Genomic DNA, 16,974 nt, shown 5'->3' with positions numbered 1-16,974 from the left:
GAATGAGCTGATTAGGAGAGTGAGAGATATAGAGTGGCAGGAGAGAAGGGGTAGAGCTGTGACAGGCTGGTGAGGTGGGAGTGGCTGAGAGGCGAGTGTGAGGCAGAGTGACAGGGGTGAGCTACTGACAGGAGAGTATGGAAGCAGAACTGTGACACAAACTGTCTCTGTGGAGAGCAAGGTAGTTCTCCAATCAGAGGGTCGGTGGTTCGATACCCAGCTTTGGCAGTCGATGTGTCCTTGGGCAAGACACTTAACCCCAAGTTGCTCCTGAAGGCTTGCCATCGGTGTGGACTGGTTGATGAATGTTAGTTAGAGTCTGATGGTGGCACCTTGCATGGTAGCCTGTCATCAGTGTGTGAATGGGTGAATGATATGTAATATACTACTGATTGTAAGTCGCTTTGGATAAAAGCGTCTGCTAAATGACTGTAATGTAATGTAATGTCTTTTCTTTCATCCATCCTTCTAAATCTTTTATTTGTCCCATGCAAAGTACTTGCAGTACAATTTTGAGGTACTTGCTTTAAGTATATCCATTGTATGTTACTAACTACCACTCTACTACATCTGAGAGGGAAATCTTGTGCTTTTTACTCCACTGCTTTTATGGAAATGAAAGTCTCTGGAGACCCACAAAGGTTTTTTTAATGACCCTGGCTGATTAGACCTTTAATCAGGTGTAGATTTGGAGGAGCTTTGCTATTTAAAGAAGTGACTTCTCTAAACTTTATGAGTTAAGGATACAAACTGTGTGAGTTCTCAACACAACAGAATCAATAAACAGACGAAGGAGATGTCAATCAAACACATGAGCTTTGACATGATCATTTAATAAAATATGAGGAATAACTGTTGATTAAACTAAGTAAAGTGCTCAATCTCAACTACCTATTACAATGCTTATACTTTAATGTAAAATAATATTTAGAATTATCTGAATGTTTTATTATATTATGTTGCTGATTCAGTTCTTGTTATCTGCATTATAAACTTTAATTGACATAGATGTTGTTTTTGCACTTTTACATCCTTGTATTTTACAATGTTCTTTGGCAATACTGTGCAATAAATATATAGAAACTCATTGAATTGAATGCAGAACAATTGAATTGAATGCAAAACCTCTTTATCATCCTTCTGCAGCTGGTGAAGATTCTTTATTTCCCTGGAGCTTTCTGTGTCTTCGTCTCTGCAGTGTCTTCGTTTTCCCCCCTGACTGAGGTTTCAGTTTCCTGCAGTCACAGAGGAGGAAATCACTGTGGTTTAAACCCCCCAAATCTGCTCTCAGTTTAAAACGTATGTGGTGTGATACAACAGGAAAAAAAAAGGTTATGTTCAGCTTCAGGAGGTGATTCACTTTTATAGTTGCTGAAATGTATACATGTTAAGTTGGCACAACCATATTCACCTGTCAGTACACTGAAGATGTTGTATTTATATAAACTCAACAGCCTCCCTGAACTATACTTTCCTCAAATGATGATGTGACCACAAGGTGTCGCCAAAATGCATAAAATCACTTCTTTAGTGGTAGATTCTTATTTTAATGTTTGATTTATTTCTTGTTTTTGTTCCGGTATCCTCTTCCTCAGACATCGTTGTTTCCTTTTAATTGTCCCATTTTCCCCTTCAGAGCTCCCCAGTGGCCTCTTTAAGCTACTTGTAATATTTATTACCCCAAAAGTGTGTGTGTGTGTGTGTGTGTGTGTGTGTGTGTGTGTGTGTGTGTGTGTGTGTGTGTGTGTGTGTGTGTGTGTGTGTGTGTGTGTGTGTGTGTGTGTGTGTGTGTGTGTGTGTGTGTGTTGTTTGTGTGTGTGTTTTTTTTTTAAATCGCAGAATACAATTCCCAGTAGTTGGTGTAGTTCCTTTAAGAGAGTTGCAGTCATCAAAATGAGTCACCAGACTCAGAAACAGACTCACTATTGTTCGAGTAGAAAACTGTTGTGTTTAGATATTTGTCAGTTTGTACTAAAGTATATTTCAGTGAACTTACAAAATTACAAGTAACAAGAAATTACCCCAAAACACCGTTAAAAAAAAGTATTGAACAGCCTTAAATATTGCAGAGAGTCTTTCGTACAGTAGCTGATAAATATCACTGCCCAGTTACAAGAGAATGTGTTGGTAGTGGTACTCTGAGATGACAGCAGTCATGCATCATACTTTTTTATCTGTGCATTGCTACAAAATATTTATTTCTTATTATTCTACCCAAATAAGTAGATATAAATTAACATTTTGCAAGAATCTCAGTTAGGTTAAGCTGTGGTTTTCCTTTTCCATTTTAACAGACGTTAAGTTGTTCTTCTGCAAGAAAAATAAACATATTTCTTTTCAGTAATCTGTTGAAAACCCAAATACAGAAATTGATGTTGGATGGAAACACAGCCTGTGTGTATTGTGAAAGTCATTAGCAGGTTTGAGGATGTTGTCAGATCTAATTTTGGAGAAACAGGATCAGACAGTAGTCCTTGTTCCTTTGCTCTGACATTACCTGCCTGTGCATGTGTGTGTGTGTGTATCTCACACTTGTTTGTTATGTGTAGAAAATAAAAAAGGAAGTATGTCTTCTTCTATTTCTCTCTTTATAAAGCTTCTTCTTCTTTATCTTTTTCTTCCTCTTAACCAGTGGACTGAATATGTACTCAAATACTAATATTTTACCACCTAAGCATTCTCATTTCACAACCCTTTATACCTCCCTTTAGATTCACTTTAAAATTGTTATATTGTACTTTTTTTTTTACTCAAGTCCAATTTAAATGACTAAATCTGCAGTTAATCTGTAGATTAAGAATTCTCATACAAATCAATTGATCATTTTATGAAATATGAAGCATTGTTGTAGATTAAACACAATGAGCTACTTCTCAACCAGCTACGACAATAAACATAATTGACTTTTATCAATATATATATATATATGTTGTCATACTTTACGAGAGGCCTTTCTGCATAATGACTGTTGCAGTGGAATATCTTTACGCTGTATTTTTACTACTTTAACTTGAATAAAAGACAAGAAAAAATGTATTTCTCATCACCATGTAGCATGAATTATTTATTAAGTGTCTGTTTAATAAAATACTTGAGTTTGATTTCCAACACAGAAACAAAAAGGGGAATATGTTTGACATATTGCAGTTGGTAATGAAAAATAGGTTCCTGTTCCTCTATATGAAGGGGAAGAAACACATAAACACATCAGAATTCTTCTTGATCGGTACACCAGAATATCTTAAAGCTTTGATGAGCCAATTCATAAAACATGCATATTTTTACTACATCATTCAGTGGAGTCTGGAGCAAAGTGATATTCTCTAGATTAATGATGGATCCAGAGAATATTAACATTTTCACATGAGAGGATGTTGAAGGAGGTTAAGGACATGAAGCTGTAGTCTTTTTTCCTCTTTCTCAGATATTTGGCAAGAGGATGGTTGATGCCGTTTGTGTACACCAGCGTTCGACAAAGGCTTGAAGTTGTTTAGATATCAGTTACTGTGTGAGAGGAGCGTGATGAGGCAGTGAGACCTTTTACAGCAGAGGAGAACCACTGAACACACACTGTATCAGCAGACTAAGAGCTGCAGCTTCTGTGAGTGCAGAAGCAAAGGTGTGGGAAGATTTCCATAAACAGTAGACGGACAATTTGCTCTCTGTGGAGGACTCAAGAGTAGGTTTTTGGACCTCCGTCTTGCACCGTCTCACTGTGGTCGTGCAGAGTGGCAAGGCATCATGATTGCTTTACAAACCAGTCTCACATAGCAACCAATACTGCAAACACTTTAGCATGTGCATATATTCATTGGTGTTATATTTTTTTAAAGACAGAAGTTAAGTCAGTTGTTGACTTGATTCATTTTTTGTGAATGAAAGCAATATGTATAATAATAATACTAATAATACTAATACTAATAATAATAATAATAATAATAATAATAATAATAATAATTTATTTATATAGCACCTTTAAAAACAGAGTTTATAAAGTGCTTCGACAGACAAGGCAGAAAAGCAAGACAATCAAACAAAAGAAAGCTTTGACAAATTAAGGTAAGACTTACACCCTGATAAAGATAAAACAGTACAATAGAGGAAACAATAAAAACAATCAATAAGATAAAACTAAACTAAGAAATAAAATAAAATAACAAGTGAGAATAAATAAAATAAATAAAATAAATAATAGAATAAATAAAATAAAATAAGTAAAATAAATTAAATTAAATCGATAAAGATAAAATAGTATATTAAAATAAAACAAGATAGTAAAACCAATAATAAAACAAAACATTTAAGGGACAACATCACATAAAAGCCCTTCTGTGAAAATGTGTTTTAAGAAGTGATTTAAAAGAGATTACTGATGTATAATAGTTAGACATTCAACAAACTAATTGCCTTTAATGATGGTGTATTGTTTTCCTCCTTTTCCTGATCACCTGACTGTAACAAGCATCCACACACCTGGTTCCTCTCACCTCCTCACCTGTGTTCCCATTTCCTCTGATTGGCTCCGGCTCCACATGCACTGGCCCAGATCCTCCGTTCCTCTGTCTTGTTGGCCTCCTAGCAGCCAGCCTCTATTCCAGCAGCCTAGCAACCAACATATTCATAGGAATAGTTAGACTTTTTTGGAAATACACTTATTAGATTTCTATAATGTGAAGTTTTAAGTGTGTTAACATAAAGACGAAAAGCAGCTAACCTGGCTCTCTTGAAAGTAAAAAAAAACCCACCTTCAACCAAATCTAAAACTCACTAATTAACATATTGTACATTGTTTGTTTCATTTGTATGCAAACAGAAATTTAAAACAAACAATTTGTGGTTTTACGGGGAGTTATGAGTCATTTTTCTGCTGAAGGGGACTTCTATCTCATTAAGTCACTGTTTCATTTCATGTCATATTAAGGCAAGTACGATACTAAAATGTTGAGCCACTTGGTACTAGATGAGCATTATCTTTTCATGCTAATTTATACTTCTACTTTGCAACAATTCAGAAAAGTATATTGTACTTTTTATTATACTGCATTTAAACAGACACAGATGCACTGTGGTCACTTTTCAGATTGATATTTTACATTAAAAAACATTCTTTCCAGAGGGGACCAGACTCTAGTTTTGGAAACACTGGACTATAATACCCAACTGTACATAAAACAGTTAAAGTGCTGCTCACACATTGATGCATCAGTCTTAATAATGGGAAGCTGATTTCTATTTGAACAGCATGTGTTTCACAATCTTCACAGCCGTCCATCAGGCTGCACTGTGTGTGATTTGACCACAAGATGGAGCTCTGTTATCAGAAAAGACATTTACACAAACTGATGATTCAAATGAAAAAGATATTTATTTGTATTTTAACAAAGTAATACATTGGTTATGCACTTCTCAAACAAGTGATTACTCAGAATTCCTTCTTTATGTTTCTTTTTGGACAGAAAATACCTTTGTCCAAATGTCAGATTTAGCTACCTAATGAAGCAGGTGGATTTTCAGAGTTCATTAAATACAGGTAAACAAACATTATAAGATTCTTATATATATGTGTGTATATGTATATATATATATATATATATATATATATATATATATATATATATATATATATATATATATATATATATATACATACATATACATACATATATATATATATATATATATATATATATATATATACATACATACATATATACATATATATACATACATATACATATATATATACATACATACATATATATATATACATATATACATACATACATACATACATATACATATATATATATACATACATATATATATATATATATATATATATATATACATATATATATATATATATATATATATATATATATATATACATATATATATACATACATATACATATATATACATACATACATATATATATATATATATACATATATACATACATACATACATACATACATACATATATACATATATATATATATATATACATATATATATACATATATACATATATATACATATATACATATATATATTACATATATATATATATATATGTATATATATATATTGACTGGTACTGTATATTTAAAAAGAAAAAGTATAAAATCAGTGAGAAAAATGACATGTGACTTTAGTGACTTTTTTTTCTTTTTTAAAACTTCCACCTTAAAAGCAAGAAAAATACCAGTCGACCTTAAAAACGAAAACCGAAGGGGGCTCGGTCGAATGACGTCTCGCCCGCTGATTGGCCGAAACCTTTTTAACACATGCAAATGAGCAGGGTGTGGCCTTAGTGGAAACGAGTGAGTGACGTCAGCCCCCCTCCCTCTACGCGTCATTCGCAGAGAGCGAAACAAACATGGCGGTGGACTGGAGCGGACCGGGGTTCACGCTGACTTTACTCGTGTTTTCTTGCGTTTTTCCGGGCGGTAGAGCCGTGGAGGCGGCGGCGGACTCCAGAGGAGGACCCCGGGTACTCGGCATGCGGCTGGAGAGGAGCGACACCCCCGCGGGGACCACCGAGAGAGGCGTGATCCAGGTGACGGAGGGCAGCGACATCCTGCTCCGGTTCTACGGGCTCCGCTTGCTGCCGAACACTTCGTCGCTGCTCAAGTTCACCGAACTTTATTCGAGCGAACAGCTGGACGACGTCGCCGGCGCGTTGGCGAACCCGGTGAACAGGACGTGCACGGAGCTGACAAAGGACATAGAAGTGAAGGGGTTGATGGTGGTGAGTAACCACAACACCTCCGGGGTGGTCAGCCTCCGCGTCAAGCAGCTGCGGAAGAGCGAAGTCGTCAAGGTGTTCGCTTTGTGCGTCCGCGAAGTCCGCGCAGCCCAGGCGAACTCTGAGGAGGAGATGTGGTTTCTGCTGGACGAACAGGACGGGAGAGTTCGTGTGGTGGAGGTGGCGAAGTCCTTGTTACCTGTGTGGCTGCAGGTGATCCTCATATGCTTCTTGTTGGTGCTTTCAGGCATGTTCAGCGGGTTGAACCTGGGTTTGATGGCGTTGGACCCGATGGAGCTGCGCATCGTGCAGAGCTGTGGCACTGAGAAGGAGAAGAAATACGCAAGGAAGATAGAGCCCATACGCAGAAAGGGCAACTACCTGCTGTGCTCATTGCTTCTGGGCAATGTCCTGGTGAACACCACCCTCACTATCCTCCTGGATGACCTCACCAAGTCAGGCATAGGTGCAGTAGTGGCCTCCACAGTGGGCATTGTGATCTTTGGTGAAATTGTCCCACAGGCGTTGTGTTCAAGGCACGGCTTGGCTGTCGGTGCCAACACCATCATGGTGACTAAGTTGTTCATGTTGCTGACTTTCCCCTTGTCTTGGCCCATTAGTAAGATTCTAGACTGTGTGTTAGGGCAGGAGATAGGCACTGTGTATAACAGGGAGAAGCTGGTGGGGATGCTGAAGGTGACGGAGCCCTACAACGACCTGGTGAAGGAGGAGCTGAATATGATCCAAGGAGCGCTGGAGCTGCGTACCAAGACTGTGGAGGACGTGATGACCCCTGTGGGAGACTGCTTCATGATCCACAGCGACACAGTGCTGGACTTCAACACCATGTCTGAGATCATGGAGAGTGGGTACACGAGGATACCGGTGTACGAGCACGAGAGGTCCAACATCGTGGACATCCTGTACGTGAAGGACTTGGCCTTCGTGGACCCGGATGACTGCACCACCCTGAAGACCATCACCAAGTTCTACAACCACCCGGTGCACTTTGTGTTCCACGACACCAAGCTGGACTCCATGCTGGAGGAGTTCAAGAAAGGTTGGTGTTGGTGGTGGTGGTGGTGGTGGTGGGGTTAGGACAGGATATGATCAATAAATCAAAGGTCATGTGGGGTTAGAGACAGCTTTTAAATATCTTGATATAATCAATAAATCCACAATTTATATTGTGGTTGTCCAAGACAGGCAGAGGTGGAAAAAGTACTCAGATCTAGCAGTATTCATGTGAAAACATACTCTTAGTTAAGTAAGTATTAACATCAAAATATACTTAATGTATCTATCATTCAGAATGTCCCATTCAAGAAAAAATGTTTGTTTACAGTACCAGTCAAAAGTTTGGACACACCTTCTCATTCAATGGTTTTTCTTTCTTTCTTTTTTATTTTTTTTCTACATTGTAGATTAATATTGAAGACATCCAAACTATGAAGGAACACATATGGAATTATGTGGTAAACAAACAAATGCTCAACAAACCAGAATATGTTTTATATTTTACATTCTTCAAAGTAGTTGAATGAGAAGGTGTGTCCAAACTTTTGACTGCTACTGTACATCACAGCATAAAAGTAGCTCCACCTTTACCAGCTGCAGTACGACTTTGTATACTGCAAAGTAGCTTAATTTATATGAAAAAAGTCATAATTTATTAGTGGATTTAGTTTTGTATTAATATGATGAATCTGAAACGGCAAACCTTAGGTTTTAAGTAAAAGTAGTGCAGTAAAAAGTACAATATTTGCCTCTAAAATGTTGTGGAGTAGAAGTATAAAGTAGCATAATGCAATACTCAAGTAAAGTACCTCAATATTGTACTGAAGTACTTGAGTAGAAGATAACTATTTGTTTTACTTTGAAAATACAGGAGTGACAGAAATATGGACATCACTCAGAAACCGTGCAGTCAGACGTTTTGTTGGACTGGATGCTCATTTTTGAATCTCTACTTTCTACCATTGTGTGTTACGATTGCATCACTGCTCCTCTTTCCTGGTTTAATACTTCCTGTTTGGCAAATCTCAACATGATTATTTAAACCTCTCGGTCAATTTTTAAGTGATTTGTGATGGATCAAAGAGAAAAAAAGCAGGTGGACAGGTCTTCTGTATCATGTGTGAGCTCGGCCTGGTTTGGTGATCAATGGTGCTGTGTTGGTTTAAACAAGGAGGTCGTAGCTGAGCTTGACCTTTGACCTCTTTGCGGAGTAGGCCAGGCAAGGAGAGAAGTTTCCATCTTGGGGTTCAGTGATTTATCCCGCTCGCAATCCTGCATAGAAATCCCCAACAAAATTTAATTTTTTGTGTGTTTGCTAGTAGATAAAGTGTATATTTCCTATTTTATTTTGGTCTTATTTTATTGATGCTCTTATCCAGAGTGTGAGGATGAAACGGCTGCGGTTGCTATGCGCATCAAGCATTTTCATTAGGAGACAATATCTGTCTGCCAGACTCCCTCTGGTTTTGAGTATTTCAATTTTGAAGTCATGTTTATTGTATTCGCTCTCAGTTTCAGGAGGGAAACTGAATAAAGTTGCCATCTTTATCGGTAACTACATTTAGCCTGGAGACATTGTTGGTAGTATTACAAAAAGGGAAAGTAGGTTTGGCCACTTTCTTACAATCCAAACAAGGTGAGCAAGTAGAGTGTTGTTTGTCTAAAGCCCAAGAAAATGACTCGGCTTAGAAGTGGTGTTGAGGAAACAAATGAAACCTCTGCTTTTGTTTTTTCTTATAGGCGTTAATATCCAAAAAAATCACTTCCCCGTTTTACTTCTCTCTTCTTGCTCTGCTGCTTTTTCCTCATGTGCACACTCGCTCCCTCAGGAGAGGATCAACACACACACACACACACACACACACACACACACACACACACACACACACACACACACACACACACACACACACACACACACACACACACACTGACGCCACCTCCCCCCCCCCCCGCAGGGATTTGTTTTTCCTTTTCTCAGGCGTCTCGTCTCAAGGTCACAGACAGTAGACACACTTGCTGTGTCTGTGTCTCCGCACAGTGAGCAGGAACGAGGGTTCGTCCTTCTGTCTCTGCAGCAGCATCGTTACCCCACCGTTCAGGAACGCCACTGGACTTTGTCTGCGTCCTCAACTCAATGATTTTGTCACACTGAATGCTTCCCAAGTGAATCGAACGTCTATTGATTTTGCATCTTTTTTACACGTCGCTTATCTCAGATCGTGCCACTTGTAGAGGGACTTTTGAGTTGCTGTAGTGGCGGTGAACGGCGCTGCGTGACATTTGGCCAACAAACGGCTCTGCGGCTCTTTTTTTTTTTAAGTAGGTTTGGCTGGAGAGGTGGGAGGGTTTGGCAACAAGCTGCAGATGCACACACACACACACACACACACACACACACACACACACACACACACACACACACACACACACACACACACACACACACACACGCCGAGCTTCATAGAGAATTGAAAACAATCTCCATTGGCTCGTCGCTCTGCAGGGAGTTTTACTGCAAGCTGTCACGAGGAAATATTCAGTTGTCGTAGTGAGTTTGAGTATCACGATGGAGAAAACTTGGTGCTTCACATCGTTGGTGATCTGATATACATGAGAAATAGATTTCTATTTTTGAAGAACTCAAAATAACAAGAAACATTTTCACAAGAAACTACGTCAAGTAAAAGGATGTTGCCTCGTCTACAGCATCCTATGGTTACTCTGATTTGACTAAGGGCAGATTCACAGTTGAATTTGGACATCTGGTAACTGCAGACACGTCAACACATCGATGTGAATCAGACTAAAGGGTCGTTTCTGCATTTCTGCAAAGCTTTGGGTGATGCAATTGCTCGATGACATACTGGCCTCCCTTCAAGCTGATCTGTATAACGAGTCTTGAACAGCTTGACACCTAATATTGAGCAGAATTTGCAGAAAAGGAGCCGAAGCATGACCGAAAAGTCAGAAGTTGTATTTTGCAGGAAAAGTCTGTGTGATGTGACATTGTGTGTTGGGCGAGGAGTATAAATATGGGGGGAAGCTCAAATCTCACCCTGTTGAAACAGCATCTAACTTCACTTGGATCAGTCCAGACTGTCTAAAAGAAGCAAAGTCAGATTGTGTAGAAGTCTATGAGAAAATGACTCTACTTCTCTCTTGATTTATTCCCTCAGTAAACATCGTAAACATGAGTTTATGGTCTCAATCTCTAGTTTCAAGTCTTCTTCAATACAGCATGATGTTCATTTAGTAAATGATGCTCCATTTAGAGTCAAACAGACCATAAAGCAGGGTATGATTTAGGGCGTGGCTACCTTGTGATTGACAGGTCGCTACCAGAGCCTTAAACATCTTCTCTACATCACTCCTCCGCAGTCCAAATATGGTCACTTCTGTTTACTGGTTGCACAAAAACAAGATGGCGACGGCCAAAATGCTTGAAATCGAGACTTCAAAAGCGCAGACCCTAAACCAGTAGGTGACGTCATGACGACTACGTCCTCTTCTATATGCAGTCTATGGATCTCAACTATGTGAAATGTACTTCTTATAGCCGGACGAGGTGAAAGTTCCAGATTCTTGAGATGAGTGTCCCCTCCCAGAAATGATGTGAAGGCTTTGCTTGAGTTGCTAAAATATTGCTTTGACATGCTGAATTTTTCGCTCGCTGCAGGCAATGACGTGTTGTTCTCAGTATCTATATGCAACTGTGTAATCAAGAAGTCTCTCTCAGAGCTGGCTGCATGTGGGAGTCGATCTTATCGGTTTCCTGCTTATATATTCATCAAGTGCCTGTTAGATTTTACTTGACTTCAACAACAATACAGGAGTTATTTATTTATTATTTATTAAAAAAGGATTAGCAACTGTAACCAAACAGGCAAAACCTTTCAAAAAATATCCACAGTAAATGTAACATAAATACTTTTATTTTTTACAGTAGTACACAACACACAATGCAGCGAATACTTCATTCCGAAGAAGAAATGTTGTTGTTTTTTTTTTAAACCACGCCAGCCTCCACGCTGAGTCCATGTTGACGTGGTAACTCCCCCCCCCCTCCACCTCCTTTGACCCGACTCCCCGCTTACATCTCAAGTTCCTCTCACTCGCCGCCCGGCATCAGTTACCACGGGGACGGCATCCAACAGCGTCGTAGTGTGTGTGTGTGTGTATGTGTGAGAGTGTGTGCACAACCTGTTTCCTTAGCTTCACCTCTTTACAACCAAATCTGCTACAAGAATTTTGAAGTTCAGTTCTGAATAGACGGTTATAAATGTCATACTTACACAATACTTCATATTCTGACATTTTCCCATCACTCTGTGTGTGTTTGTTTGTGTGTGGGTGTGCTCAACAACCCTTTCCGTCATCATGATGTGACCTTTCAGATTGACTATGAGGCGACCTTTTTAGATGAGATGAAATTTTAATGACACCCTGACTGTCAACACAGGAAATAGTAACCGCAGTAATCAAAAAGGAAAAAAGTAATAAAAGAAAAGCGTTTATCATTTCCTCTTAAAGGTGTCTTTATATATAAAAAGTAGAGGGTGTGTTTTTATAGCAAATAGTGGTAGAAGTTGAAGAGTGTTCTCAGATTTACTAGAATTTTAAAAAAGAAAGAATGCATTGACGGCATTAATTTGTGCCTCGTGTGAACTCGTCATAACTTGCCCGGCGGTTTGAATTCATGCGCTCTCTGGGCATCGGGCGTAATTTAGAAAACACACAGACACAAGTGAACCATGAATTCACTGGAGGAACATCACACTGTGTCAACAGACCGTCACATGTCGTACCCTCCAGCTGCAGCGTTTTATATCTGCCTACATTTTGGCTTCGGGCACTTTGAATAATAACCATTTAGGACAATATTTCCTTTGTATCTTTTTAATACCAGTTTAACCATTTTGTTTCATTTTGATGGTGATAATGGAAGAAGGATCAGCCCAAAAACAGTGTGGGTGTAGTTAAAAAAATTATAAAAAGACAACAAACATACTTTTATATTGTCATTTTATTTCTCAAATTAACTATTTTAGCCATTTGTATCACAAAACGAGTAAAAAAGCATTGAATTGAACAAAGAACTGAAAGATTTAATTGATTAATTCAAAATATGAAGTCCTTTTTTGAGCAATAATGCCCCAAAATATTATTATTTGGCTTAATATCTCAGTCTTTTATGATATTAAACCACATATATTTGTGTTTTGGACTCCTGGTTGGATAAAACAAGACAATTGAATATTCAAAATGAGGCTTTGAGAATTTTTTTCTTTACCCGAACATATATATTTTTTTTTCTTGGATTAGAGAAATATTTATCAACCAAAAAGTGAGTTTTTTTTTAGGCTTTCCAGTTGTTTTTGTAGATATCTCAGATGGTCTAGAGTAATTACTGCACTTCTCTTCATTCTTTGTTCTGATTTGTGAAACCGCATCAGATGGGATGTGAGTCAGTGAGCAGGTCTGAGACCAACAGACTAAACACAACATTCCAGTTGAACCTTAAACACATTGAGCCTCTCAGGAAATGAATCAGCTGGTGTTTTGTTTGTGGTTGTCAGGACCATCGGCATTGTCTGCTGTTTATCAGTGTTCGGGCACTTATCTGGCCGCCCCGCCCTGTCCAGCCTTTACGGGAGCTACGGTTCAATGACCGTTTGTCCCGTTAGGTAGCAGTGAAATTAAGTGGGTCAACAAGTGGTTTGATTTTAGTACAGATTACGGATTTATTCTTGATTGTCAATGGGAGAGTTTGGCTATTGTTCTGTCTGTTGGACAGAACAAGCACTCTGACATCACCTCATCCTCTGGAAACTAGAGCTGCACAGATTAATCCATTAGTTGTCAACTTTTCCATTAATCACCAACTATTTTATTTATCGATAAATCAGTTTAAGTAATTTTTTTAAGATCAAAAAAAGTCTAAATCATCTGATTTCAGTCTCTTTAAATATGAATATGTTCTGGTATCTTTACTCCTCTATGACTAGTAATCTGGATATCTTTGATTTGTGGACAAAACATCGCACATTTTTCTCCATTTTCTGACATTTTATAAACCTAACAATTAATACTAATCAACAGTTTAATTCACGATGAAAATAATCATTAGTTGCAGCCCCACTGGAAGCACACGATGGCCTTATTGTAGCATTTAGTAAACCAAAACAATTGATCAACTGACCCGCTCTGCTCCACAGACTCTCATGCAATAGTTTCCAGATTTTCTTTATTTTCAGGGTTGTTTTGTGGATTTGCAGCTCGTCGTGGTTAAACGTTGTGTAACAGAGATACTCGGTACCCGGAGAGGTTGGAAGACGTTTCTAAACCGTTATGTTTCTACGTGAAAACAGTGGAGCCAACATTAACTAGCATTAGCACGTCTATACTACGCTAGCTGCTGAAGTTACACTGAATGTTTATGCTGCTTTAGCATTATAATAAAGACAGCGAATAAAGAGTTCCCCAGCTTTCCAGGAACAGTTTCTATCCTTAATGTAATTGTCTTCTATCTCCATGTCCAGCTGATTCCGTGGTTCACTTTTACACTGTGATCTGTAGCTTCTATCTTTATCTTTGTTAACATGTTTTCACTGCTGAATCAGTTCGACGTCCAGGATTTATCCTTCAAACACATATTGTAGAAACTTGAAAATCGCCTTTTCCTTTTTCCCGAAAGTTTGAGAAAATTTCTTCAGGGAGTGCAGTTAGTGACAGTGTGGGCTCCATGGTAACGTAGCTCCTGACAGCTTGGTGGAGTGGCAGCAGGGGGGCGGGGCTTAGCGAAGGGTCAATTGAAAATAACACATTTAAAGGATTTGGTGGTGCTTTCTAGTTTATTTTCTCGCCCTCCCCTTTTTTTTGGTCTCCTCTGTATTTAATCAATACTAAACTGTTTGCTTCCTCACATGTCCTGACAGCTTAAACACACTCCCATTCCCAAAGACACCCAGCTCGTGACACTCCCTACATACATGTCCTTTACAGCAGAACGCCATCATTTACTACATTCCTTCCTCATCCTCTCCAACCGAACTCCTAATCTCAGCTCTAATCTCAACCTTTAACCCAAATCCTATCTGTAAACCGGAGTCTTTAAGAAACCAGTGACCAGAAATATTGTATCTGTCCGCCTTTTTCTTTATGTATAAAAGAGATTTACAACTCTGAGTAAAAGATTAGCCAGTCTCCTATAAGGTTGTCACAGGGAGGACCTGAATCTCCACTCCTCTTTTGTATAATGGGTGCGTCTCTCTCTCTCATTCTCTCCCTCTTCCCTCACTCTCTACCTCCACTTATTTTACCATTAGTGTCTCTGTCTTTTTTGTTTCGTCTATCCAGGAAAGAGCAGTTTGACTCAGCCTTGGCAACGATTTGAATGTGATGAAAACAATAATAGTCTTTATTAACCGCAGGAAAAAAGAATTTAGCAAAGAAAAGTTATTGTTGTGCAATGGCGGTGTGCCAGCAAAAGTGAAAACATGGGATGACTCGCAAAACGAGAATCTCCCAGATAACTGAACGGCCTGGGAAACATCGGCAAATCCCTCCTAAATTATTCACTAAATGCATTTTATGACTATATTTGAGGCAGGGAATGGGCCTTTTTGTTGTGGCATCATGCTTTTGATTTATTAGTTATTAAAGAATGAAGAGTTTGGAGCTCTTATTTATCCCTCCATTGTTGTTCCTTGGTTCAGGGTAATATGTTCCTGTTTTCTCTGTCACTAGGGACATTTTGTAATCAACATGTGAACCATAAAAAAAACCTCCTTCCATTCACAGGTTTTTACATATTTGACTCATCAAATCTGAAGTACAAAGTCGGATCTGAACACGTTTTTGTTGAGGAATATTTCACAATTTGATCTTCTCCCTTCCAAAGGGCAAAGTGCGATCACACTATAAAGCAAGGAAGCTGCCTGGATTTTAACACGCAACACGTTCAATATTGACTAATTCAAATACATTAGCAAACAGCGCTCTGTTTAGCAGAAGAGGCGGAGCTTCTGGGCTCTGCTGTCCAGCATGTCGTCTGCAGTTTGCTGCTGGATATACTCACATTACTACCAAAGTCTTCTTCACTTTGAAGGATTGAAGGACGACCTGCTCTACCTCTAAAACTGACTCTAAATTAAATAAAATCCCCCTGGTGCAAAGGGTAATTTAATTTAAGCAATTAACATGCTTAATTTACACAAAAGGTAACTGTTACGTTGCACTAATGCACTTTTATGTCTAATACACCGATATGTGTGGACTGTCTTCTGCAGCAAGCCAAATTTCTACAACACGTTGTCTATGGCAGCGATGGAGAAGTGTAGAAATGGATCTTTTTTTATTCTTGTCTGTTCAGCTTCAGGTCACATTGGCATGTTGCATCCTTTAAAAATAGAAATCTAAGAAGAAGAAGCAATTAAGCAGATAAAAGAAGACACTTCATTCAAATGAAGCACAAGTTAAGAACATCACTAAAGAGAAACAGAGTGATTTTCACAAAATACCTACCAGCTAACCTGCCAGCTGGATCTCAGAAGCATTCTCTGCCACTCTCATTTTTCTGCAGGTAGCTGTGTGTCAACACATGTTTGACTTTCTATTTTTAAAACCAACCCTTCAGGTGTTCTGCTGAGTCACCGAGCGTAAACATCTCCCTCACTCACACTCACATCAGCTGACTTCTCTGTCCGTCTCTCTGGCTCTGATTCAATTTATGGAAGATAAAACCTGAATGATTGATTTGGGTCTGCAACCAACTATTATATCATTCACTGCTTCTGCGTGTGACAGCTTTTAAAAACACTTCATGATGTAAAAGACAAAACGCTACACTGACAGATAACTCTTTTATCTCTTAGAAAGGCTCTCGCATTGTCTGCTGCTATTTTTAGGTTATAAAGTATGTTTTGTTCTACAAGAAGCGGAACATTTTCTTCTTGTTGATTGTCAAACTGGCTTCCTGGAGTTTTTCACATTTACATAATTCCAGGTTATTTTGATTTTTCTAAGCACTTTAAAAGCTTCTCGTCCATCTGGCTCAAACATTTTGTTCAAAAAGTTTCATTTTGGACCTTTTTAAATGATTAATTATCACTATAATACACAGACAACCTGCAGCCCTGGATGCTTTAGGAAGTGTGGACCGCCTCCAGACGTGGGTGGACTTTTACTCTTTGCCTCGTTAAGAC

The 16,974-nt window shown here is 38.6% G+C and overlaps 1 protein-coding gene across 1 annotated transcript in view; it reads left to right on the top strand.

The window, feature by feature from the left end:
• The first annotated feature begins 6,376 nt into the window (after nucleotides 1-6,376).
• Nucleotides 6,377-16,974, top strand: part of LOC129100908 (metal transporter CNNM4-like) — a 47,521-nt gene continuing 36,923 nt past the window's right edge. Inside the window, exon 1 of the mRNA XM_054610448.1 lies at nucleotides 6,377-7,811. Coding sequence (XP_054466423.1) covers nucleotides 6,383-7,811 — 1,429 coding nt within the window. The 5' untranslated portion in view covers nucleotides 6,377-6,382. The remainder of the gene's footprint in view (nucleotides 7,812-16,974) is intronic.

Source organism: Anoplopoma fimbria, chromosome 13 (assembly GCF_027596085.1).
Source record: "Anoplopoma fimbria isolate UVic2021 breed Golden Eagle Sablefish chromosome 13, Afim_UVic_2022, whole genome shotgun sequence".
Classification (NCBI taxonomy): domain Eukaryota; kingdom Metazoa; phylum Chordata; class Actinopteri; order Perciformes; family Anoplopomatidae; genus Anoplopoma; species Anoplopoma fimbria.
This window is presented reverse-complemented; position numbering and strand designations above follow the sequence as displayed.